Source organism: Podarcis raffonei, chromosome 3, assembly GCF_027172205.1.
Source record: "Podarcis raffonei isolate rPodRaf1 chromosome 3, rPodRaf1.pri, whole genome shotgun sequence".
NCBI classification, from domain to species: domain Eukaryota; kingdom Metazoa; phylum Chordata; class Lepidosauria; order Squamata; family Lacertidae; genus Podarcis; species Podarcis raffonei.
The window spans coordinates 82,034,761-82,061,329 of record NC_070604.1 but is presented as its reverse complement, the minus strand read 5'-3'; the positions used below and the strand labels follow the sequence as shown (position 1 = coordinate 82,061,329).

Sequence of the window (26,569 nt, the reverse complement as noted above, 5' to 3'; positions counted from 1 at the left end):
ATCTTTGATTCCATTTCCTAGTATTTCTACCTTATGACCCATCCTGATGCCTTTTTCTATGGGCGAAGGTAACTGTCAACAACTGTAGTCATGAATTGGTTCCAAACATTCCCTCATAAAGGGGGAGTGGAGTAATTTGCCTCTACCCTGAAAGAGTCAGAATCATATTGCAACAGGTTATGGTACAGCTTTTAAAGCCCTGCTACATGAGTAAGAATATCTGAGTGCTGACCTTGATTTGAGCTTGGTAACATGGCTGATAGTTGAAGTCCTTGTAGGTGCAGACAGGATAGCAACAGCCAATGAATAAATGTGATAATCATAAGGAATTGGTGAAAAGTGTAAGATTAGAATAACATGGCCATATTCCCATACATATACTTATATGGATAGCATATCATTTTCTAATTAATCAAGGGGACTCAAGATACGGAATCGTGAGACAAACAGCATATGATAGCTAAAAGCAGATAAGAATTTACAACATGAGGAGCAAACCAGGGCATATAGGAACAAGCTTGGGCAAGAGTTTTAAATAGAAAGTTAATGCACAGAAGGGTGGTTGTTTTGCTTTTTGTAAGAACAGTGTGGCAAATGTCTAAATGAGGAATCTAAGGGTGGGACACAGTGTACTGTATTAGGGGTCCAGATTTGCTGATCAGAATGGAACAGGAAGACAAGTAACTGGGTGTGAGTTTATCACTAAACAGCAAAGATCTGGAGCGGCAATTGGAAAGAGACACCCAAAGTGGGATGGAGACAAAGAAAGAGGATAAAATGCTATGATCAGATAGATATAAGAGTGTGGAAAGTATTTGTATGTGTTGACCATTTTCTGTTATTTTTTACTTGCTCTCTATTCTGTTATCAGACTCCAAAGAACTCCAGGTTTGCACCTGCTGGGGATGGCTGGAGTATCTCATGAAATAAAACTTATACAATATGACTATTTTCTCTAGACTGACCAATAATGTGGACAATTATTTTATTGTTCATGTATTCAGTACAACATAAATGCATTATTTGAGACTAGGGAGGCAGCACTGAACATCATTCACATGGGGGAAACTGAGTAAAATCTCCATCAAAACCCTCATTTTTATCTGCCATTATTTTATCAGTTGTTTAACTGTACCAAGCAATGCTTTCTGCCATCACCCCAACCTCTCCCACAACTGCCCTGTGTTCCCTGGTCTAGCGTCAATAGTTTTGAGGCAGATCATTTAGAGTCTGTAAATGAGCACTGCTGGTGCAATGTCAGGAGGCAGTCCCTCATTGAGCATGGCAGATTGACAAGTAATTTGGGAGAAGTCCCAGAGAAGATGTAGGTCACAGCAGCCACACATCTCTAGCCAGCCACTGAATAGCAACACGCCTCCTCACCCCCATGCTTATCTTCACTGGGGCTGGATTTCAACACACTGTTGCTATGCCAGTTGTCTAATGCTATTGTGTATGGAGATGATTCTGAGCTGGTTATTGTCCAAGGCATGCCTTTAAAAAAATGAATTAGCTCAGTCCCTTTCCCAGCTTTCCTGAAAGAGAAGGGGTAGGGTCCAGACAAGCTAGTGGCAATTGTGTTCCTGTAAGCGAATTCCTAGCCAGCCAAGTTAGCAGGTTTTATTTACAAGTAGTCTAATGGTGTCCAACTCAATCATGCATGTTCCACAGAGCCTTCAACATGCACAATAGCCCACTGCTACTTCCTCTATTAAATCATTCCTATATTCATGCGGTCGAAAGCTCAGTGCCAGCACGTGGTAGTCAAGCGTGTAAAAAATGATTACTCGGATCCCTTTCAACACAGATTTGCTGCATGAAATGGCCTGGCTGTGACCTAGGAAAATCAATGCTGTTGTTTTTAATGAACAAAAAAAATTGTGATTGGGGCCCATTTCACCATCTCTGCTTTCCAGTCAGCAGTTAAGTGTTTAAAAGGGTCACCAAACACACACACACAGCAGCTCCTCTTGCTACTGTAAACATCACCAATAAGATTAAGAAATAACTTTTATGTATGAATTGCCATCACTGTTGCCATCATCAAAGCAAGTATGTGAGATGCTACTTTGAAATGCGACTAAGTTTCTTTTGAACCAAACACTGCAACTGCAATCCAACACAAGAATTTGGTGTGTGTAGCCACACTTCAATCTCTGGTGCCTTGCAGCTCATCTGAAACTGGGAGTGAATTCTGGCACTTTTGGATGCAAAGAGAAATGATCTGCTTGTTTGTTTCTTCATTTTTGACAGCATGTTTTCTTACGGCATATTTTTTGGCATTAGAACTAAAGGTCTTTAGTGTTTCACAGTTTCTGTTCAGATAATGTTGGAGGAGAAAGTTTTTCCTGTGCAATGTGTGGAACTGCTTTGAGTTTTTCATTTTGATTTTATATTTACATCTGTATAAGTATGTGTGTATTTGATATTCAATTATTAAAATGCAGAAAGCAGGGAGGTGAAATTGGAAGGAATCAAAAGGCCTCTTGGTCCAACCCTGCCTACCTTCCCCTTTCCACACTTCATTGCAAGGCTGAATAGTCTGTGTTTCAGCTGCACCGGTCATGCAATCCAGATCACAGTCAGATCACCGTGTTGTGCAAGCATTGGATGGCAACACTTAAAGACAACAGCAACAAAACACATTTGTTATTATAACTATCTCCACGTTCTATGCATAACTATTTTAGAAATTATTTTGTTGCTTCCAGTGACCCTGATATTGATAGATTCCAGCTTTCTCACAAGATGCAGTATCTCCCCCTACATTCATTCTCAAATAAACCCGGATTGGTATTACAACTTATTTTCAAATATCCATTTTTGAATTTGAATCCTCTGTTGTTTCAAATGACACCATTAATTAGAAGAGCTTAAAACCAAGATGGAGGTGGAGACAAACAATCTAACTATTGGCACTTTTAGTCTTTTTCTCTTGTGACATTCAGCAATTGCCTTGCTAAGGAAACTCAGTATGAATTGCAATATTTAAAAAAGCTACACCATTCATAAAATGTTTTAACGTGGAAGGAATCATAAAGGTTCCTATGTAAAGCAAAGTGAAAAAGAAAAGTCTCTGACACTGTCCTAAAACACTCAACACTGTCAGGCAACAGATATGAGCACCATGGGCCCTACACCTGCATTATTAAATATTAGGAAATGTTGCTTAGCACTTATTCCAATAGTGAACATAAGTGATGAGCACTATCAGAATTGTAGTCACAACAGACGTACAACGTAAGTACAAAAATGGTTTTAAAAGCCTAAAGCTACAATCCCTGAACTGTGGGAAGCGGGAGGGGGAGAGATTATAAAGGTGCTGTGTGCTGAGCTCTCACTGCCAGGCAAGGGTGGGGAAAAATCAATTCAGATTGCATTTAAAGGCTAACTTACCAATTCTACACTTTCTGAAACCGTATGTGATGTGATTTAAAAAAAAACTGATGTAGAAATGTGCAGAACTATGACTGGAAAAATTAGATACAGAGAGAAACAAAAATTAACATATTTGCCCCTCCCTACTGGTAAGGCAGAACTAAGGGTGGTGTTCTGTACATTTCTGGTCTCAATTTACCTCCATCCTATTTCCACTGAAAACAACAGAAGGCAAAGGGGAGGGAGAGGTTTAGACACTCATAGAAGAGTAAAATTGGAAGGGACCCAACGAGGCAAGGCAAGGCAAAAATGTCTCTAATTTTTCTTCTGATTTTTTCTTTTAGGGATGGGCAAGAGGACCGGGAGGGTTTAGGATTCTTTAAGAACATAAGAACAGCTTTCTGGATCAGGCCAGTGGCCCATCCTGTTCTCATAGTGACCAACCAGATGCCTGCGGGAAGCCATAAGTGGAACATGAGTGTAACAGGCCTCTCTCCAGCTGTCGTATCAAACATCTGGTATTTCAGCCACACCCAACACGCTCCCCTTTGGGCACCACATAGGGAGGAGCTGGCATTGTCAAGAGAGGTAAGTCTGGCCAATGAAGACTGTGCATGCACTAAGGAGCTGCAGAATGTGGAGCAATCGTTGGAAAAGAAAGAGGAAGGGGAAGAGGAAGGAGGAGCCTGAAATGCCCTGCTTGGAGGAAATGGCTGGCCGGAATTCTGTACAGAAGCCTCCCTTTTAGGAGGGCGGATACACTCCAACACTTTGTTGAAGGTTCCACTTGTCTGGTTTAATTTCATTTCCTGAGCCCTCTTCTGCTTTCTACGAGCCACATGGAATTGAACAGGTCTCTCTTTCTAAGAATGTGGTCTTTGCTGCTATGTGACATGCAAGATCAGCTGAGGCCACGTTAAGCCCTACTAACCAAATCTCAGGAACCAATAGCTAGATTTTCTCTCCCAAAGCAGCCAACCATATAAGCTATTATATGCTCCAATATCCCTGTGCTTGATCTCCCTTCCAAGTGCTCTAGCCCAGTCCTTGCCAGCAGGCAGGCAGCCAGGAGCAAATTACATTGGGGCCCTTTGTCCATTGGTAACAAGCTGCTCTCTAAAAGATTGACCATGAAGCCCCATTCTTTAAAAAGAAAAAAAGGAAAAATACCCAAGCCATGCTGATTCTGCTGTATTGAGCTCTGTCTTGTGTACTTTGCACATTTTCAGTTCCTACCTTGTTGCTTTACTGAAAAGCAAAAGCCTTAAAAATGAAAGTGCGCACAGGCAATTTTCAAACCTATGCAGCCACATGCTCCTAATGAAGGGAAATGGATTCTCCCTTGAACCAGTATTACAGTCAATAATTAGTCATAGTTTCAGGCAGACCCAAGAACCCTTTGATCTAGCTAACTATATATAAAAAGGGACATGAGCCTGTTTTATACAAACCAAATAAAGTTGCAGGGAGGGGAGTCGCCTAAGGAAGATCTTCCTTAGAAAACCTCATCCTGTTGCAAATGATACCCAGTCTGTGCTCGAGGGCTTGCTATGGATTAGAAACGCCACAGGGGGACAAGAACTGGAAGCCGATAAATAGCATGTATGAAAAAGCCAATGCATCTGTGAAGATTGTTTGAGAGCTTAAGTGTATGTCTGAGAGCCTGTTGTATAATGTAAATCTAATCACAGGTTTGCCTTCTGTGGCCTTATATTCTTTAGCTTCCAAAGACTCATGAGCTCATAGCATTGCACCTGGGGAAAAATGGATATTCAGACTAAGGCTACAATCCTATGTACACTCCCCAGGTCTTAGTCACACTGAACTTTTGAAGAGCGATGAACAGAATTGCATTGCAAGAGAGTCAAATTCACCTCTGAAAGAGCATTGTAATACATTGGACCCTCGAGTTATGTACCGCTCTGGATACGTAACTTTTGGGTTGTGAACGTGGCAAACCCGGAAGTTTTGCCGCACGTGCATGTGCAGAAGCGCTCTGTGCACTGCACGCATGCAAAGAAGCGGCGCCTCCAGTTACGGACTTTTCAGGTTAAGTACGGACCCCCGGAACGAATTTTATTTGTATCCCGAGAGTCCACTGCAGCTCATTCTCATGCCCGTTTGGGTTGACTATGATTTAAAAATGAACACGATATTTAATACAATTACCTAACTGCCAATTGTATTTAATACAATTACCTAACAGCACATAATCTTAACATATTTAGCTATCATGTCATTTTTTAAAAAAGAGATGGTGTGTGAGAGAGGGCTGCCTTCATCTTGGCAGCAGCAGAAACAGTTCTGAAGTGAGGGAATCAGACCCTCAGACGCCTAAGTGCCCCTTAGCCCCACCCTGATGGAATAATCTGAGTGTGGACGATCACTCTCAGTGTGCTATCCATTTTCAATTGGTTATGAATTACATTTGTATAAATGTGGTTATTATTAGAAGTCACCTTTAAAAAAATATGGTAGAAAGTGGCATATGCCTCAAATAAAATAAAAATAAGCCATGGTATCTAGACCACAGCCTGACCTCATTATTGGAAAAAGCATGATTCTGGCACAGACCTAGTTTCCAGAAAAGTGATAGCACTGGATTATCCTTCAGCATAGCATCCCTAATTTTAAAATGGCAAAGCATGATCTAGCCAAAGTAAAGACCTTCTGAGTTCTGTACTGTTTTCAAGGACAAAGAGTGAGTGAGAGAAACATATACAACCTATTTTGGGGGAGGGCTATTGGGTTGTTGTTTTTATTTTGATTATGTATTTTGTGATTTTATATTTTGATTTTATTCTGTGAACCGCCCTGAGACCTCTAGGTATAAAGGTAAATACGGGACCCCTGACCATTAGGTCCAGTCGTGACCGACTCTGGGGTTGCAGCGCTCATCTCGCTTTATTGGCCGAGGGAGCCGGCGTTTGTCCACAGACAGCTTCCAGGTCATGTGGCCAGCATGACTAAGCCGCTTCTGGCGAACCAGAGCAGCACACGGAAACGCCGTTTACCTTCCCGTCAGAGCGGTACCTATTTATCTACTTGCACTTTGACGTACTTTTGAACTGCTAGGTTGGCAGGAGCAGGGACCGAGCAACGGGAGATTACCCCGTCGCGGGGATTCAAACTGCCGACCTTCTGATCGGCAAGTCCTAGGCTCTGTGGTTTAACCCACAGCACCACCGGCATCCCCCTCTAGGTACAGAGCAGTATATAAACTCAATTAACAACAAAAGCAACAACAACAACGACTCAAACTGAAATCAGTGGGACATGAATGTCTTCAACTGCCTGGGCTGTGTCCACAATTAGTACATTCATTGCCTTTCCCACCATCTGCTATGTTAAACCTGGTGTACACCAACCTTTTTCAACCTGGTGCCTTCCACATATTTTTTACTACAACTCCCATCAGCCTCAGCCAGCACTGACTGGGGCTGATGGGTTATAATCCAAAGTATCTGGAGGGCACCAGGTTGGTGAAGGCTGGTGAGACAAGAGCCTTATAGCTTGCAGAGGCCAGCATTGTTGCACAGGCCATACTGGGGCTTCTTTACAAGGGCTCACACTTTTAAGTCAGGATAAATGTAATTGTTTCCAATGAACGGTTTGTGACCAGCCTAATATATGTGTTTGTCTTGCCTCCTTGGTTAAGCTATCTTGTTGCTATTTAATCACACCTTCTTATTTGGACAAAAAGTGGCCATGGTGCCCATTCACTGTTAGAGGGCAGAGGTTAACAGGAGGGAGGAGGAAACCAGAGAATAAATAGCTGCACAGATGCTAGGAGGTAGTGAGGGAGGAAAGATCTGTCACAAAAGGACAATTATAAAAAGGCACTAGGCTGCTCTAAAATGGCAATGGCATTAGGATATGTGTGGTCCAGTTAACAGAGTCCAAGGCCAAACAACCAGGAACAGCTGAAATCTAATTGTGAGCTTGACTCTTAATTTCCTTTCAGCCCAGTCCTAGTAATGTTTATGCAGATGGAAGTCCTGTGGAGCTCAATGGAGATTAGAGTTCCCTCTATCTCTGCTCACTTTCTGTCTTCCGCAATGAAGCAGTAATATTGCACAGAAGGAGGAATTAGATGCCAAACAAGTCTGAAGCCCATACAAAATGAAAAACGTTTAACAAGGGTTAAACGTTATTTACTGCATCTGAATCCTGGACCTGCCATGAATTGTCCTTTCATTCTTCCAGCACAGTGAGTGGATAATACCAGGGTTCAGCAGCAAATAATGGAAGGTTTAGACCCAATGTTAATAAAGCACTAAGAAAAGTCAACACATAGTTATGGTAGGTGGAAGTTGGTGACTAACAGGAGGATGTGTTTGTATTTGCCTGTATGTATGATTAAACACTATGTGTTTGTTTAGGCTATGTAACGATCAGGTAGCTGCAAGCAGTTTCCTGTGCTTATGAAATTTAGAACCTGAAATTTAAGCAGGACTAAAACTGAAAGGTAAATTGCTCTTGTCTTTCAAAACCTGTTGCATACCCTTTGATGCTCAGGTTCTAAAACCGTTACTTAAGTATATAGTAATGCACTTAAGGAAAACCAAAAGAAAACAAGATCTCAATCTCCAGGAGGGAAGGAGAAGAGAGGAATCTGTCTCTTCAGTGTGTGAGAACTTCAAAAGCAATCGTGAAACCTCACAAGACTGCTGGCGATTTTCTTAAAAGTCTTTGTGGCCTCTCTAAAAGGGGTTTTCTGTTGATTCATGTTGATCACGCCTGACAGCTAGCATTTCCGTTAATAATAATCATAAATAAACCAGACAAGGTCACCTGACCTGAAATGAGCATATCTACAGCACCATATCCATTATAGCAGTGTGTATCCATGACAGCAAATCAGGAAGGGTCCAGTGCTCTTGACACCATAGTTTAAAATAATAGGAAATGCCTTGGGTTCTTTGAGATAGATATGTATATTTAAATCGCAATGGCAATCTTTTAAACATGGACAAGGATTAAGGGAAGGAGATCTGCCTTTAAGAGGGGGAAAAACTGAAGCAAGACTATTCTTGACCATAAATTAATGCCAGCAGATTTCCCCATTCCACTCCAGTTTGAGCCTGGCCCACTGCTGCAGTCATAATCTTATGTTTATGTCCTCATAAATCTATTGACATGTAAGATTGTGCTTCCATCCAATACAGAATTATGACTTTATTGCTGGGGGGTGGGAATTCAATGAGAAAACATGCTATGAAAAGTGGAAGGCTTTATTTATTGACAAATGTTTAATGAGGGAAAAAAGATATCTGCATTGACTATCTTTTTTCTTTTTTTTAAGGAATGACAAGGTGTTTAAATATGACCTGTTACTTCCAGGCTTAATTAGAAATGGGTACAATTCATTAAAAATGGTGGTCTGATAAAAATAGATGCATCCAAGCTCAAAATTAATCTTTAACCCCTCCCTCTTCCATTACACATTCCCTGCTTTGCACGGTTTAATATAGATGAGCTGCACACTTTGTGCTGAAGGTCAATGGATTCAAGATCTATCAGGGTAACAGAGCAAGTCATTCCCACCGAGTGTGTCTGAGTGCAGGAAGGGAGCTCAAGGGTCAAGCTGTCCCAACACCTGCATTATGCCAAGATTTTCTAGATCTAAACCATCCCTGACAGATGCTTATTAAGCCTCTTCTGAAAAAGAGGTGGATCCTGTACCATAACAGGAAAAATGTGACTAAAGTGTGCCAAGGATCAAATATATAACCAGAGTGTGCCAGCCTTGTAGTAGAGCAAGTCTCTTCCCTTTCTTGAGGAAGGATTTGAGAAACAAACATGACTCTACCATCTTGGCAATAGTAAACAAATCCTTTTTGGATAGGCCACATACCTTTTAGACCAGCCATGGCCAATAGAGTTCATCTGCAATTATAGGAAACTAGGGCCTCCCATGAAGTGAGCTAGAAATGGAAAGTATATATTCCCCTCACCCATGAAGCCATTTCACAAGGTCAGGCAAAAATCAGCTCGATCTGATGTAGGTTAAAATTCTCCTTGCTACTCAGCCTGCTATACTTTGGTCATTAGTATGGGTGCTAGCTTTGTATTCTAGGATTGTCAGCACACTGGGAGCAAGGGGTGAAGGGTGGGGTGGCTTCTGTCTTGTGTGATCCACTTTTGCTTCATTGATTAATGAATGGGTCTCAGCTGGCACATTTGAGGGATATTATTTTACACTCAAAGTGGCAGAAGAATGTCTATGGCAAATGATTGATTCATAATGCACCTGAGCATTAGAAATACGTATTCTGAACCTGTAATTACAAACTAAGGAGTAATTGCTGGATCAGCCTGAGGCCCATCTAGTCCAGCATTCATTATAAGAATCTAGGTGGTCTACAAGAAATTGACCAATAGTCCACTGCTGGAATGTGGTCTCTCTTTTGCCTTGTTGGATCAGTGGTTCAGAGGAAAAGGACTGGATGGCCTTTCCACCTATGCAGCCCTTCTAGTGGAATATCTGCTTTATTTCTTGTCAATCCATCCACAGGGAATGCTGAAAGGTGGGGCTGGATCACTAGCAAAACCCACAAATAGCTGAGAAGAGTGTGTAGCCAATTGGGATTGGAGGGAAGGAAAAGAGCAAAGTTGAGTTTCAGGCTGTCCATTGAACAGGGACATGTAGCATATCTTCCCATGGCTGGGCTCTCAGCAACATCTAGAATGTCACATAACCCCCACCCCAGATCTTTGTAGTCAGTACTATTGGAAGAGTCAGTATGGTATAATGGAGAGAGAGTTGGACATTTTCCATTATACTACAGAGGGGTTTCTATGACTTGGGACTAGAGCCATAGGTTGAATTCCTGCCATGGAAGTTTTGGGTGAACATAAGGTTGTTATGAAGATAAAATGGCTCATCTCCCACATACTGTCCTAAGCTGTTTATTCCCTGAGGAAGAGGATAAACATGTGATAAATATAACAAATAGGACAGTAGGTAAGAAAATGTCCTCTACAGAACCTGCTTTTCTCATTAAAACACATTCATTGGTAAGAACAAACAGGAAGATTGCCATTCAAAAAAGGACACTGGGCTATGTTGTTGAATATTAGGCAAAAATGACAAAAAAACAAAACAAAGCCCTAAGATAGGCTAGTGATGGAAATTGGAAATAATTATGTCTTTTTGAGAATTATTCTTGACAGTAGTCTTGAAAGAATAATATTCTCATGCTCTAGTTCGAAATGCTTTGAGTCTTTGCAGTAATTTCCATCTGTACAGGTGAAGCAAAGTCTAGACAAATGAAGAATGGACCCTGAAAAATGCCCTTCCAGAGGAGAAGGAGAAGGAGAAGGAGAAGGAGAAGGAGAAGGGGAAGTCTGAAGATAGCCAAGTCAAGTTGGTGCCCACCAGTTGTTTTGGTTTACAGTTCCCATCATTCCTAACCAATGGCTATGCTGATTGGGGCTGATGGAAGCTGGAGACCAAGTCATCTAGAGGGCAGCACCAGGTTGGAGAAGGTTGGTTTAACAGAAGAACTGGCATAGTCACATATTTACTCACCTAACAAAAAGCACAGAAATTCTCTGTTAAATTTCCCCCAGCTGAACTTCCATGCCATGCAAGCAGTGAAGATGATCTACAGTGTCACATACTATTCTAGTTCACAATTTGGGCACATGTCTTGGTCTCCAAGGACCGTTCATCCCCTTCTGCCCAATTCCTCCTGAGTTAATCACCTTAAAATGCCTTAATTTCTAATGGAAAAGTTTTTAGCATTCCCCCCAATAAGGTAAGTAACTCTGAAACCTACTCAGCAGGTCTCTGTGCTATTTCTCAATGTACAAGTCTAAGGACATACCTGTATTCGAACGCTTCTTTGGATTTTTGAGACTTCGGCACCTCCCACTGAGGGAGCTGCTGTTCTCGCTCATAGAGTCTTGTGCTGAGGAAGCACTTCCCGTTGCTTCACTGTCTCTCATCATGCTTTCATACCCGCTGCTTCCTCCACTGTGGTAGAACAAGGCTGTTTTCCCCATGGCAGGTGGCAGCTCCCCACTCAGGACACTGCTGTTGTCACTTCCGTGGCCACTGCTACAGCGGTGAGGCTTCCGAGGAGGAGTGATCTTGCTGTAAGGTGAAGGCAGCAGGTGAACAGTTGGCTTCTCTTCTCCGTGGACGGTGCTGCGATCATCTGTGTCCGAGTTCCTACGCAACTGCAGCCCTCTGGTGCCTGTGCTTCCTTGCAGAAGTTCTGAGATCCTCCCATTGACGGCTCTGAGGGGCAGTTTTGAGGAGAGCCCAGAGCCCCTGTTCCTGCTGAGAGACTGAGTAGACCAGGACATATTCTTTCCATTCGGAGGCAAGCCTGAACTCTGTCCCACAGACTGAGGGAGGGACTTGGTAGAAAAGCTAAGTGTTTTGGTGGTTGAGGCAGCTAGGCTTCGAGCCTTAGGACTTGCCAAGAGGAGCTTGCTCACTGCAGAGATCTTTGATTGACTGGCCTTTGGCGAGGCCCCTGCAGACTGAGAAAGGCCTGAGTTTGTGGGTGAGGACATTGCACTGCGGTTGAAACTTCTCCCAGCTCTGGGCATTGTGGTGTCTTTCCCAGGACCCATCTTGGAGCTGACAGAGGACAGACTCTCTGCCCTTTCCAAAGACAGACACTCATAATGGCTCCCACTGGACCTTCCCAAGGAATTGGTTCTGCTGGCCAGCTGTTCAAGTTTGGCACTAAACAATTTACTGCTGCTATTGTTACCGCTCTCCATACTGGAACCCTTTTGTTTCCCATTCAGCTCATCGGGAAAACTAGCCAGGAAAGGTGCTGGTTGGTTCAAAGGGCTGCTGGTGCTGCTACTACAAGTGCTGTGCTGAGGGCTGGCCCTATTTTTCTGATCCAGGCTAGATTTCCTCACGGGAGGCAACGGCGGAGTTCCTTTTGGACGTGTGAGAACGCAGTGTTTGGGGGACGCAATCCTTCTTTCCAAGCTAGCTCTGGAAGTCTGGGACCCGACAGAACAGCTAATGGCACTGTTCTCCTCAATGTAATGATAGGAAACAGCATCCAATTCCTCCAGCTTGCTGGCCTTCTGAATGCCTCTCGTGAGGCTGCCATTTTTAAAGCTCTCCGTAGTGTGTGCTGGGCTGTGGGCTGCGGAACTGGGAAGTCCCATTTCACACCCATCTACAACCCTCTTCAGGTTTTCCGTTCCCGGGGAGCTGGAAGTCTCTCCGCTACTGCTGCTAAACCTGTCTGCTGACTTCTGCTTCTTATTTTGTTGAGTGATGGCTTCAGCCTTGGGGCCACAGCTTTCTTTTTTCACACTGTCTTCCCTCTTTAGCCAAGGATCATCAAATTTTATCTCTTTTCTTACACTGGATTCCTTCACCTCTTGAGGCTGGGGAACTTTTGCTGGTGACGACACTGCAGATATGGTCTCAGGCGGCTCTTGTGCCTTAAAGGGATTAACAGCAATACATGGATACACAGTAATGTTGGTCTTCATTGGAATGAAACCTTCACAACTGCTTAGGCTTGTGGTGTTTGATATGGTGACCATAGTCTTTCCCAGGGCTGATATTTTACAACCTTTGATAGGTGACATTTTATTAATACTTTCATCGGTAACCTCTGGCAGTACAAATATTTCCTCAGTGACTGGCTTTTGCTTGTCATTTATACAAACCACACTGCTGTTCTGTACGCCTCTTGCCAGTTCAGGAATGGGCGCATCTGCCAGTGCTTCCCCATGCCCATAGCATGCTTGGGCTATGAAGCTGTGGCATGACTGTTCGCCATCACTTCCGGTGCTCATTTCACTCAACCACGAGCTGATAGAGGAACGTCTGCTTTCAGCCTCTTCGGCTTTGTAATCCAGTCCCATTTTTGGAAGAGGCATAAACTGGGTGATACTGACCTCAGACACAGGAGCTGTACTGGCATAGCATTCAAGATCTTCACTGATGCTGCTGATAATGCTAACTGGCCTAGACCCGGAGGCCAGAGCTTGCACAGAACAATCACTGTTAAAGCTGATGATACTTGTTGGACGTCCATTCTCCAGAACCCCACTAATGGTCAGTTCTTCAACCAGGGTGAATACCAGCTCATCTTCTCCATTCAGCTCTAAGGGCTGCTGCACCGTGACCATGGTGGTGCTCAAAATCTCCTTCTTTGACTCAGGAGAAAGAGGTGGCTCTTGCTGCTGCTCCTGCTGCTCCTCGTTGTCAATGGGCTCCCCATAATCAGCACTGCTGGAAGACACGGACTTTTTCATGAGCTGTGGGCTCATGCCAATGGGAGGAGTGCGGATCTCTGGCTGCATCAGAGACTCACTGGACACCATCCCGGAGTCCTTGCTTAAGGATGACGGTGGTGGTGCAGGGTTGGGCAGCACCCCTTTCTGGGTGTAAACCTTGCACCTCTGAGAAGGAGAAGTGGGCGGCTTGTACTCGGATGTCTTGGAAAGGCTTGCAATGCCAAGCCGCGGGGAACCCATGGGCCGAGGCTTGCTTTCTACAAAGCCGCAAGTGTTCAGGCTTTCTCGGCTGCTCTGCAGATCCGTGCTGTGGGATTGCTGGGAACAGTTTGTGTGGCTACTTGGACTGCCTGTAACACTCCTAGGTGATGGAGGGGTGGGTGCCTCATTAAGCACCCCGGTGTGAAGAGGGGAATGGCTTCCCTGAATTTTGTTGGCTGTTGCATTCAGGTTTTCCTTGAAATCTTTATCAGGTTCTTGGCAGCCTGCCAGGCCTTCTTCTGATGTACTAGTGAGCTCTGCTGCTTGACCTGACACAGGGCACTTAGTCACTTGGTCGGAGCTGAACTGAACAGGCAGTTCTTCAAAAGGAAACGTGTCAGTCTCCTCACTGCCGTCAATGCAGTCTAACCTCTCCTGGAGTTCCGCAAATGTATTGCACTTCAAGCAGTCTCTCTCAGAAGTGCTGGGGGCTGTCTCACTCATGTCCTCCAGCTTGCCTTCAGTTTTGGTCTTCTGAAGGGCAGGAACTATGGGGACAAAATCCGGGGGACCTTCGTTGTCAGTCAGTTCCTTGTCCGAAAGGGCTGTGCCGTTGGGGCCAACATAAATGACGGTGTCGCATGACTGTTCACTGCTAGAAGAATAATCTGGGTCACTTGACAAGTGAAGAATGGGGAAGTCTGGATCAACAACGTTCCGAGAATGGAAGGGCCTCAGCTGGGTTGGCCTCCGCATCCTCCCTTCTTCACAAGAACTTTCTCCTCCAGAAGAGCTTGACGTGTACTGTTGGGTAGGAAGATAGGGGAAAGGTTAGCATTTCGAAGAACCCCCTTCCATGGAGCTGAAATCCACACCCCATGCTCTCATATAAGCCTTCATGCATGCAGAGGCTACTGCAAAGGCCACTGGGCATGGAGACTGCCTCATTCAATATGCAGTAGAGTGCTTTGTGAAGCTGGTGGCTTCTGGCATCAGGGATAAAGCCACCAAGTCCACGTGGCAGCTTGCTGTACCAAAATGGTTTAGCATTTCAAACAGCTCCACGTGCTTGGATTTAAGCAGCTGTCATATTGCTCTATTTGTTCATACAGGAGCAGTTGGTGGGGAGGGGACTTGCTTACTGGGAGGGAGAAGGGTGAGGAAGTGGGGAGCTGGGCATGGCGTGGATGCACCAACAGGAGGGGCAGATTGGCTCCGCAGGTGCATCTGCACAGCACTGGACTCCCCAGGGCCTTGCCCTTTTCCTTACTGGGAAGCTGCAGTGACTCTGGACCACAGGTGCAAGCTGACTTCCATCCTCACTCACGGCTCCTCTGTTCATGCACACTGGGCTTTAGCAGAATCACAGAGAGTAAAATCAAGTTCTAAAGTGAAATGAAAACCAATTTATTTCAAACATGTTACATTTATAAGGTTCTCTTTCATTCCTTTGTTGTGAGTTTTGTCAATATTATGCCCATTTTTCATATGAAAAACTGAGGTTGGACAGTAGTGATCTGACCAAGATAACATGGACCAATTCCTTATCATGGAGAGCTCCAACTCATGCACTGTCAATAGTATGGTCATCATGCCTGTTTATAAATAACCTATGCAGTCAGACAGCAATGTCACTTACTGGAGTATGTTGTTGTGCAATCATATTGAGGAGAAATGCCTGATGCTGCAATTCTTCTGCTGAACTCAGTGAGTTGCTCTACCAACTAAATATGTGTAAGATTGGGCTGCATGCCACTTTGATCCCAGTGTTCCTTTTGACAGTTGTTAAAACAAATTCATTAAAAAGCCTGCCATGGCATTCTTGCAATTATTTACTCTGAAATTCATTCACTGATCACAGTGGAGTTACTTTAGATGGATGACTGAAGTCTACAGCTAAAACCAAAGGCTAATGATGTTGAGCTGAAACATATAGTTGAAAGTGGATGAGCATTTAGTAAGCAACACCCATCACTTAATTAGGTGGCTGGGATAAGCACACTTGGAAGTGTATTTCACTAGAATCAAGGGGGCTTACTTCTGTGATTACAGCGGTAGAGATGAAAGCAGAAAAGGAGGAATGGGAAAAAAACAAACCATGCCTCCCACGTCTTTCTTCCATTAACTATATAAAAGAAGGTTCACCTCTGCATTTCAGGTTGGAGGCGAACACATTGATCCTCTAGTTTCCAGCAACAAAAGCTCAAGTAATACTAAAATTTCCTAGATTTTAATAATGCCAAATAGATGCGCTCAGTAACTTCCTGAAAAATCTCTAAGAAAGGATTCCACTACTTCTCTGTCCAAGTTATTAATTTTTTAAATTATAGTTAATATGTGTTTCCTGATACACACTTTAACACAGTGGGACTTTCATTTTATTTCTTTATACATTTTATGAGCCTCCTTTCAAAGTGATTTCCACAAACTACTGAAGCCAATATCAAATGAAATAACAATTAAACCACTCCCAGCAATGAAATATAAGCAGCTAGCAGCATAATACATGTTGGCACAGAAGGAAGTCCTATTGAGGTAAGTATTGGATTGCAGCCTTAAGCTGCAATAAAAGCTGATTGCTTGCTTAAGAGAAGGAAGTTTCCAAAATTAAAAAGCCGTTATCTGCTGGCAGAAATTGTCCAGAGTAGGAACAAGGCAAGTCTCCTTAGAGAGGCACTTCTACCAAGTCCTGATCGCACATGTCTAACTTCAAAAAGAAGTAAAAAGTCTCAGTGACTGTGAGGGAACATACTCTCCATACTAAAGTCCTAGGCAACTAACTTTCACAGTTTTACTTTGTTGTTGCAAATTTTAATTAATGTTCAGTTTTATTTAGATAGTGGGTAGAGAAGAAGAGATACAAAATAATGTGTGCTGGATCAAGCTTTTCTTGCTGTAAATACATGTTAGCTTCTGATTTTTATCAGAACTGAGCATTGGTATATGCAGTCTTCTCTAAAAGAACTATATAGAATTCAGATCAGAACACCAAGCTTCTCAATTTTCACTCTCAAGATAAAATATCATGCTTCAAATGCACTGGCTGAATTAGTACCACCCAGACCACATCAGCTAGTCTTTTTTTTTTTTTAAAGTTTGTGCTCATTGTAAGGTTAATGAGGGAAATGCTATCAAAATTAACATTGGTGTCACACACTACAGCATGCTCTGTTGCAGAGATCTCTTCTGGGAAGAGATTGTTGTGCAGTGATATTTTGTAGAATCTGTTAATTGATCTCAGCTCACATTTAACAATCCTTAGGCTGCTAATGTGAATGATGTTAATAAATTATTCCAGCTTGACTTTTAACCAGGATTCCATGCTACATAGACTTCAAGAAAGCAACATGAGAGTTTGAACTCTGCCATTTCTGTGCCTATTATAACCAATCATTCATCTAACAATGAACATATGATTTCCCTCATGCACTCGGATGTACTGCCATACCATCAGAAATTAAGAATATTGATTTTTGTTAGAAGCTTCACTTTCAAGGCCTCTCCCATTTCTTTCGGATCCCTAGTTTGTCATGCTCTTTCCAGAGCACGGCAACAAAAGAGTTCCCCCCTTGTCCTTACCTTTGTTTTCTTTTTCTTCATTCTTAAAACCCTGGATGCAATCTGGATGGTGGAAAGTGTTTCAGCATAGTTCCCTGCAGCTGCCGAAATGTGAGCTATCATGGTAGTACGGCAGTTCATGTTCCCAAGGGACTCCCGGAGCAACATGGTCAGCTTGCTGTCTCTGCAAAATAAAAAGAATTAAGGCTACATTAGTGAGCCATGTTTCACTTTGACTGTCGGGATGTGACTCCAGGTCTCAGCAAGATTTCTTCCTTTTTAATGGAATACTAATTAGCATTGTTCTTCGGGATTCTAGTGCACTACATCTGCCTCTGAACAAGCTGGAAAATCCCTGCATTGAAATGGAGAGGCTCTTATCTTTCAAGGGTTTTCTGCCTGTCCTGTTTTCCTAGCACATTTCAGCAGTATTTTAGCACTGGAAGCCGCCTCATCACCAGGAACCTATTCTGGGCTAACTAGTTTTAAAAGAAACCCTAGCTGTATTTAAAGGCACAGAAGGATCAGGCCTTAAAACACACCACAAGTTTCACCTCTGCTCATGCTTTTTGATGACTGAAGATGGAATGAGTTTGTCCCATTTTCTCCCTGTCACACACTGAGTCACTGAACGGACTCATTTTTAGAAGACCTTGCAACCTCCGCCTCTCTATCACTTCCAACGATTGTAATGAGACCTGCGAATGGTATTGCATGGCAATTGCTTTGGCACTGAAGAAACTCTGCTAACATTATCCATTAATGCAACCCCAATTATTACTGCAGGTGGTGGCGTGCCATCAAAAATTCAACAACAAAAACTTATTTAGAATGATTTTTCTTTTAAAAAGCAACAAAACAAAACAAAACCCTGCCTCTTGTCAGCAGTGCACAAGACAATTCAGGAGTAAAACAGTCACTGTGTTATGTGATGATAGTGGGAACCATTCATTCTATTAATGCATTTAACAAGGGTACAATTCACCAGGCACTTGTCCTTTGAGAGCCCTATGGGAATGGATGGGAATTATGCTCCCTCCTCAATAATAATAATAATAATAATAATAATAATAATAATAATTTTATTATTTATACCCCACCATCCTTAGTTCCCTGCAGAACTCAGCAGGGAGGAGGATATGGACAAAACTAAAATTAGTTGGCTCCAAGGCCAGCCCACTCATGAGGCAAAGTAAGGCAACCGGGTGTCAGGATCCACAGGGGCAGCAAATCCGGCCTCCAATGAATGCACTGCCTGAGGTTGCTGCAGCAGTGGCAGCAGTGGCTGTGGCACACTCTTTGGAGGTCAGATCTGCCTCCTCCTCAGCAATGCCCACCCAATGCTGCCTCTATAGCTGCCTCTTGGCAAATAGTAGGCTCTGCTGGTATCCTCACACCCTTAGGGAGGAAATAGCAAAGGCTGCCCTCTGGGGTCTACTGGGGCCTGCACCCACCTGGTGTGATTGGTTCTGGCGCCACCTAACATTGGCTCCCCTGCCCTATCAGAACCAGTGAGCACCAGCCTCTACTGGTACTTCCCCCTGCTGCCACAAGGGGTAATTTGCTGGAACTGCTTGCTGTGAGGGAGTGGGATACAAACACACACACAATAGAGTTACTATGTGCAGATATAGTAGCTCTATTGTGATTGTGTGTGTGTGTGTGTGTGTGTGTGCATGCATGTGTATTTGCAGATAAAGTACAAGTTAAGCAAATTGCTTCCTGATTATTTTTCTTAAGAGAGAGTGTCTAAAGACACTGGCTGCAAGACATATTGCTATCCTAAATAGATCCATTCAGCAGCAAATAGCTCCATTTCATCATGTCTATAAACAAAGCATCCACCAGAAAGTCTCAAAGTTTCCCCAGAAAGTTCAAGTGCAACCTTCTGTTTTGTACAGAATCTGCTGGTTCTCAGCTTCCTGTGAGCAGAGCTAGTCAATCCCTCTACAGTATTTGATGGCATGTGATGTAAACAAAAGTCCATTAAGATGACAGCAAGGAAAAATGCATTCATTTCTCTGATTCAGCTTCGAATCCACACAGACCAAGAGATAAAAGGCTGTTGTGCAAGCTTCGTGCATCATCTCTTCATCAAGGAATACTGCAATATCAAATTCTGTGCAAGAGTAACCACTATTCCATGGATGATGTACAGAGAAATTATTAACATCTGTATGGAAATCGATACCAAGCCTTTCATTTACTCATGCGTCCATCAAAGCACAACATGGAATGACAGTGCAAAAGGGCAACAGACTATATCTAGGTCTCATGAGAATAACTAAGTCATGCAGCCACCATCAGCAAACTGGTGTGGTCTTCCTTAAGACTTATAAATGATGGATGTGTGTAGGTCACCTGAACCCTGAATTACGCTGAAGTGCATTCTTGCTGTTGGAAGAGAGATGATATTACGCACATTCCTGTGCTACATCTATTGAGATTATGCTTCTAAATAACAACAGATGATTTTAAAAACCAGCAATGTTTCATATTTGACTCAAAAAAAGTCTAGCATTATCTTGATAATCTTCCCTTTGCTGTAGGCTAAAGTTAGCTGCCTCCTTTCTTAGAACTAGCTTAACAGCTTCCCAAAAGAAAACTACAAAGGAAAGGTTACTAATCATGCAATTTGCAAATATTTTGCATTTTATATTCAAGATCTGGACCTCCCAATTCAATGGTTCAATTATCTCTTTCAATAAGATATGCTAATGATTTTTTTAAAAACCCACACACAGACATAAAAAATGCCATCAGACACAAGCCACCTAGTAATTGCTGGCTCTGTTCCTTTGATCTTGAAGCAGTTTAAATCTCTGGATTCTTTTTTCTTTTTAATCACACCTATTATATTTCAAAATATACCGGTACCCTACAAATAGGTATACAAATGCACAGGGCATCTGTATTTTTTTGAAAGCTGATTCTATCCCTCTGTCAGAATAAAGGAAGATGGGTGCTTTATTTCATTAAGGAAAATAAGCCAATATTCTTCAGAAGCTAGGTTATTTCTAGTAGGATAATCAAAGGTACTTTGATAAAGGATAATTGTTATGTAAAAATACCCCACAAAACATTTTATATCAAAAGATATTTCTGCTGACTTCAACTTTAATAAAAATAGCATACAAAAATATAGATCAAAACATTCTGAAGATGGCCTTTCAAGATGGCACAAATCCCCTGTCCTAAATTACCCATGTGTGACAGCAGTTCAGTAGCTCTGTTCCCAAAGATGCAGTTAGAATTCTGTGTTATGAGGAATATAGTTATTAATTAATTAATTAATTAATTAGTACACCACCTTCAGTCAAAAATCTCAGGGTGGTTCACAGCATAAAAATATAAAATAAAAACACATAATACACAATAAATATAAGAACGAAAGCAAAACAAACCAATAGCATGCCCCCCCCAATATTTAAAAGGGCACAGAATGTTAATCAACCAAAGGCCTGGCTGAAGAGAAACATTTTCGCCTGGCACCTAAAGACGTACAATGAAGGTGACAGGCAAGCCTCCCTGGGGGGAGCATTCCACAAACGGGGAGCCACTGCAGAAAAGGCCAGTTCTCATGTTGCTATCCTCCAGCCATATCGTGGACAGGGCACACAAAGAAGGGCATCAGATGATAATTGCTAGGTCCAGGTTGGCTCATATAGGGAGAGGTGGTTCTTGACGTATTGCAGTTATGAGAATTATGCCTGCTGTCGCCAGGCACCCTTCCTAATCATTAGATGATGGGACTATTTGGGGCATATGGGTGACAAATGGAAGAACCTGGATTTAGTTGGTAAATGCTGCCATTTAGGCACAGTACAGGCTCAACAATCTCAAGCCCTGTAATCACCTGGTCCCTGCCCACCATCTAATGTTGTTGTTCATTATTCAGCCAGTTATTGACTATAGCCAAACTACCCTTTCTAGGGAAGACTCTTCAATATTGTTGATCACAGATATTGACTTTCTGGCAGTTGTGAGACTGCTCAAGTTGTACAAGGGATACTGCCCCTTGAGCCAGGCCCCTCAAAGGAATCAAGGGCTTCCATTGCTAACAACCTGACAAATGGTGCTGGGACCATGCCAGATGGGACAAGTGAACAAGTACTCCTTTGCACACTAGGAATATGTGGCCCTTTAAGAGCCATCTTCTTTAGTCCAAGTGGGGTGGACCTTGGGGAAGGTGGACCAGAGGAAGCAAGGCCTTGGTTCACCTTCTGCCTCTGTCACAGCAAATTGCTCACTTGAATCTATCCATGGTGCTTCAGCCACTGTCCTGCCTTGCTGCTGTGGGAATCTGGTATGGACAGGTCAGAACAATTAGTTCTGATACGTATATTTTATTTTGCTGGAAGTGGAGCCTTGAAAGGAACAGGACTGATGGAGACCAGGCCCCAGTAAGCTGTAGAAGAACAGAATTGCCAGTCAGCTGATGGGTTTGAGACTTCGCATGGCACTCAAGGATACTTTAAAAAAATGAAAATATGTAATTGACATTGGAATAATAAAACTGCCTCGGCTATACCATTTTGGGTTGCAGGTGGGTACTGGGCCTCCATAAATACATTCTAATAATTATTAGAAATATTATAGTCCAGCCTTCTCCTTGGCATGTTAGTTCCTCTATGTGCAGGAATCCTTTTACAGTCAGGGAGCCATCTTATCCTGGGAACCCTTATCGGCAAGCCTGAAGTGCTGCAATCAGAAGCCCAAACACAAAGCTGCTACCTCATTGAGAACTAGGATTCAGTATGCTTCCCTTGCATTCAGATGTACCTCCTCGCACCTTGAGCTGAATGTGAATGATCAGAAAGGAGTGTTCTGTCTTTGTGATTGTCAAGGTGATTATTAAAAAAAGAAGATGAACAGCACCGATTTCATTTCTAAACGAAAAGGAAATATACAAAAGAATGGGAACCAAGTTAAAAACATTGGCTCAAGATTCCCCTGTCCCTAGGAGATTATTTAGACAATTTTATGTATTTATTCCAGGTCTAAAACATATTAAGTCATAAATATTTTATCTTTCCTTCCCCCTCTCATTCCTCCTTTCCATTTCTCTTAGGACTCTAACCAATAAAAAAACAGGAATGCAAACATTGGTGACAGCAAAATTAAAGCTGAAAACAGAACCTTATTTTTTTTATTAAGCCATATAACATGCCATGCCATGTGTCCCTACTCATACAAATCACATATCATGGTTTCTTGCTAGGCAGCAGGCCAATGGCAAATGCTATTAACCACCTAGGTGTGTGATTATTGCATGATAAGGCATTGTACGCCCTTGAGCCTGCTGTCATACAGTAATTTATTGGCAGAAAGTGAGCAAATGCAAATATATTTCATGTAGTCAGTAAATATAAACATTATGCCTGCACCTGCTTCTGTCTGTATTAGTCAAATAATAAGAAAAAGTATAATTTGGTATAGCATAGCAGCATTTGATTGGTGTGGTGTGCTAAGTCTTCTCTAAATTGTGAAACTTCATGGTTGGAACCCAGCCCTACTCCTTGTAGTGCAGTTGTCAATACTCTTCAATAGGAGGGACAGGTTAAACATCACGTTACTACACAACAGCCAGTACACAACAGATGAACAATCATCAGGATGACTGATGCTTATGATGACTAGAACTTTGGAAGCAATTTTGCCTGTCATTATGTAAATATTGGCCTATGTTTAACATTATCAATGGAATCTTATTATTTATTATATACTCATTTTTGCACCATATCTTTAAAAAAAAATCATAGAGAACAGACGTGTTTTCTGGAAAAGACTCATGTTGAAAATATAACAACATGATTTGGTAAATTTTCGCTTACCAATTGTCCATGAAAATAATAATGAATTTTTCTCAGATCTTTTTAGATGGATTACAAATAGATTGTGGCAATTCCTGACAGTTACCAGTGATACTTCCCACAGGTCTCCTGAAATGGGAAGAACAGCCAGAAAGTGTAAATAATTCACTGGAATCCTGGCATTTTGACTGACTATACTAAAGGCTCAATTGTGTAATTTGCACAACTCAGCTCCCATTTTCTTGCTGAGCTCCTACAAGCTTTACTGAGTCCTCAGAAGAATGGCCACCAATGAGCTCCTTGGTCTTTCTTCTTGTCTGTCCTTTGAAATTGACTTGTGCCCTGGGCAAACCACTGAAACAGGAGACAAGCTTAGTGGAGTTGTTCATCTGTGAACTTTATTTCTGGCAGTTAAATACATGTGTTATAATGCCACATTTATATTATGTGCAATTTCTCTCCAGAAATACAGAAAGCAATTCATAGCAGGAGGAGAGAGGTTAAGCACAGAGGTTCTCAGTGCTTTTCCTTTTAACTTGAATATACAAGATCCTATTCAAAAGCAATAACTCACTCTATAATACAGTGGTACCCCGCAAGACGAATGCCTCGCTAAACGAAAAACGCGCAAGACGAAAGGGTTTTCTGATTTTTTAGCCACTTCGCAAGACAAATTTTCCTATGGGCCTTTCTGGCAAAATGGAATTTTTTTTTAGTTTTTCCCCACAGGCTCCCTCTAAACTTCAGCGGAGCGGGGCGGGCTGGGAGGGAATCCCTTGGACCCCCGCCGGACTTCAAAAGAGCTTTGGGAAGTCTGGCGGGGGTCCAAGGGATTCCCTCCCAGCCGCTTGCGTTTAAAAGCACTCCGGGGAAAGCAGCAAAGCGCGGCGCGCTTTGTTGCTTTCCCCAGAGTGCTTTTAGACGCGGGCGGCTGGGAGGGAATCCCTTGGACCCCCGCCGGACTTCCCAAAGCTCTTTTGAAGTCCGGTGGGGGGAGAAGGGCTTTTCTTCCCACCGCCAGCCTTCAGAACAGCCTTCTGAAGGCTGGCGGTGGGAAGAAAAGCCCTTCTCCCCCCGCCTGCCTACAGAAGAGGTTCGAGGAAAGAGGCGAAGGAGCGCTGCCCCTTCACCTCTGTCCCCGGAGCTTGCCGTTCTCCCCCGGCCTGCCTTCAGAAGAGGTCCGGGGACAGACTGTCCCCGGACCTGGTCTGAAGGCGGTCTCCATAGGAACGCATTAATTGATTTTCAATGCATTCCTATGGGAAACCGTGCTTCACAAGACAAAAAACTCGCAAGAAGAAAAAACTCGTGGAACGAATTAATTTCGTCTTGCGGGGCACCACTGTAACTCTCTTTTCTCCAAGCTGGGGTGGTGGTGGTAGAATCAAAGAGTTTTAGAAAGAATCCAAAGGGCTAGGTCATTAACCACTTGTGGCACAAAACATAACTCTCTTAGAATTCAGAAAAGAGTGTTGAACATTGCATATAAATGCCAGAGCCTTATAGCAAAATATTTTCTCCTGATCAAGCTAGGAGTCAGAGATGTAATTGTGGATGTACCCTGAACTGGAAAAGTAACAGAACATTCAAATGGGTGTTATGTACAATGGCCATTTCTCTCCTTGACCCACCTGCAAGGGCTATGTGGGTGGAGCCCTTTTCAATAAGCAATAATAGTGTCTCTGAATCTATTCAGGGTTAAAAGAGGGCTAAATTTAATAGCCCTCCACATTTCCTCATCTTCATAACAAGTAATTTCTTCTTTTTGAAGAGAGTGGTGTGTGTGTAGCCCCAGCAGCTAAATTCAAGAGAAAAACAGTGTGAGCAGAATTTGGGGCTAAACAACAGTGGACATCAGAGTTGAGAAGGGTGATTTTTAAAATAGAAACAAAATAATCTTACTAATGATTTCTCTCTACAATTGAAAATATTACTCCCAGTTCTTAAATAACGGAAACACGTTTATGGCCCAAATGACAAAAAAAAGCATCAGAAGAAATACAATTTTTGCTTCTTAGCAAATACATTGTTACTGGTTTGGTGTTGAACTAACTGGTGATCTCTCGGGGTCTCTTCCAACGCTGTGTGCTTGTGATTGTAAAAATAAAAACTGTAAGGTAAAAACCACCCTGGTTGAACAGGTCTAGCTGGGCATAGTCTAAGGTAAACTAAGGTGATCGGTTGCCATAGGGCAGGAGTGGAGATTTTTTGGCCCTCCAGATGTTGATGAACTATAATTTCCATCAGCCCTAGTAAGCATGGAAGTTATCATTCTCCAACACCTGGGGGGTCAAAGGTTACTACACCAGCCATAGGGAATAACTGGTAGACCTTCATTTAAATGATGACGTAAGTATTCTGGGAGAAGAGAGACATTTTGGGAAAGGGGGCATGCATTTCTTCATGCACCTTCATTGAGAAACTGATGTGGGAGTACTGAACCTACGAAAGCCATTGGAGTATTTAATACTGTAATTCCACCTATGCTCAACCTTTATGCTTCTAAACAAACACAAATATTACAAAGCACCAGCAAGCCTCCAGTAATGATTTTATTCCTATCCCACCAAAAAAGGGGTTCCCTGCTTTGCTTGTTCAACATTTCATTATGTAAGATTAGCCTATGGCTAGGTACTTTATAATTTGCATAATTTTACTTTTTATTATGCTATGGGCTCAACTGTTCTTTATAATTTTTACAACTCAGCTCTGAATTTATCACTGAAACTTATTGTTTAACAAAAATGATTCCCCCCCCACCAGCTCTGATTGTAACATGAGTCCTCAGAGCAGATAACAATGAATCTCTTCATCTACCATTTTGTCTGTCCTTTGAAACTAACTTGTGCCTTTGGCACATCATTGGAAGGATTAGCAGAGTTTCTCTATCTGTGAACATCATTGCTAAAATAAAAATTTAAAAAGCTACTTATGTTCTATCACTTAATCATCCAGTCCACCAGTAGGTGGATCCTGTATGTTCTACTTGTTTAACCATCTCACAGGCACCTACCAGAAAACAACAAAAAATCAGGATAAAACGCAAAGAAACAGATTATATTGTACACGTGCCTTCATCTCTATATTGAGGGCAGCTTGTAATAAATTTTATCATAACAGAAGAAATCTCAGTTAAACTGAAAACTAATTAGGATCCATATGCTTATGTCAGAGAAAAGAGTCAGACTGCTAAAATACTGCTGACTGTGGGTGGGTCTTTAAAATAGTGCTGATGTTATACACTACAGACAACAAATGACTAGAGTAATTGTGTTTGCACACCAGGCACTGCAATATTCACAAATAAATGGCATACATGAGTCATTTTGGACTCATAAGTATCAGAATATACTCGCAATCAACAATCTATTAATAAAGGTAATCTC

General features: G+C 42.5%; 1 protein-coding gene across 4 annotated transcripts in view; it reads right to left on the bottom strand.

The window, feature by feature from the left end:
- Positions 1–26,569, bottom strand: part of KIF26B (kinesin family member 26B) — a 266,744-nt gene that overhangs the window by 6,242 nt on the left and 233,933 nt on the right. For all 4 annotated transcript variants that reach the window (XM_053382705.1, XM_053382706.1, XM_053382707.1 and 1 more), the window contains 2 exons: positions 17,392–17,554; positions 11,211–14,616 (listed from right to left, as the gene is read on the bottom strand). In XM_053382705.1, the coding sequence (XP_053238680.1) occupies positions 11,211–14,616; positions 17,392–17,554 (3,569 nt within the window). The remainder of the gene's footprint in view (positions 1–11,210; positions 14,617–17,391; positions 17,555–26,569) is intronic.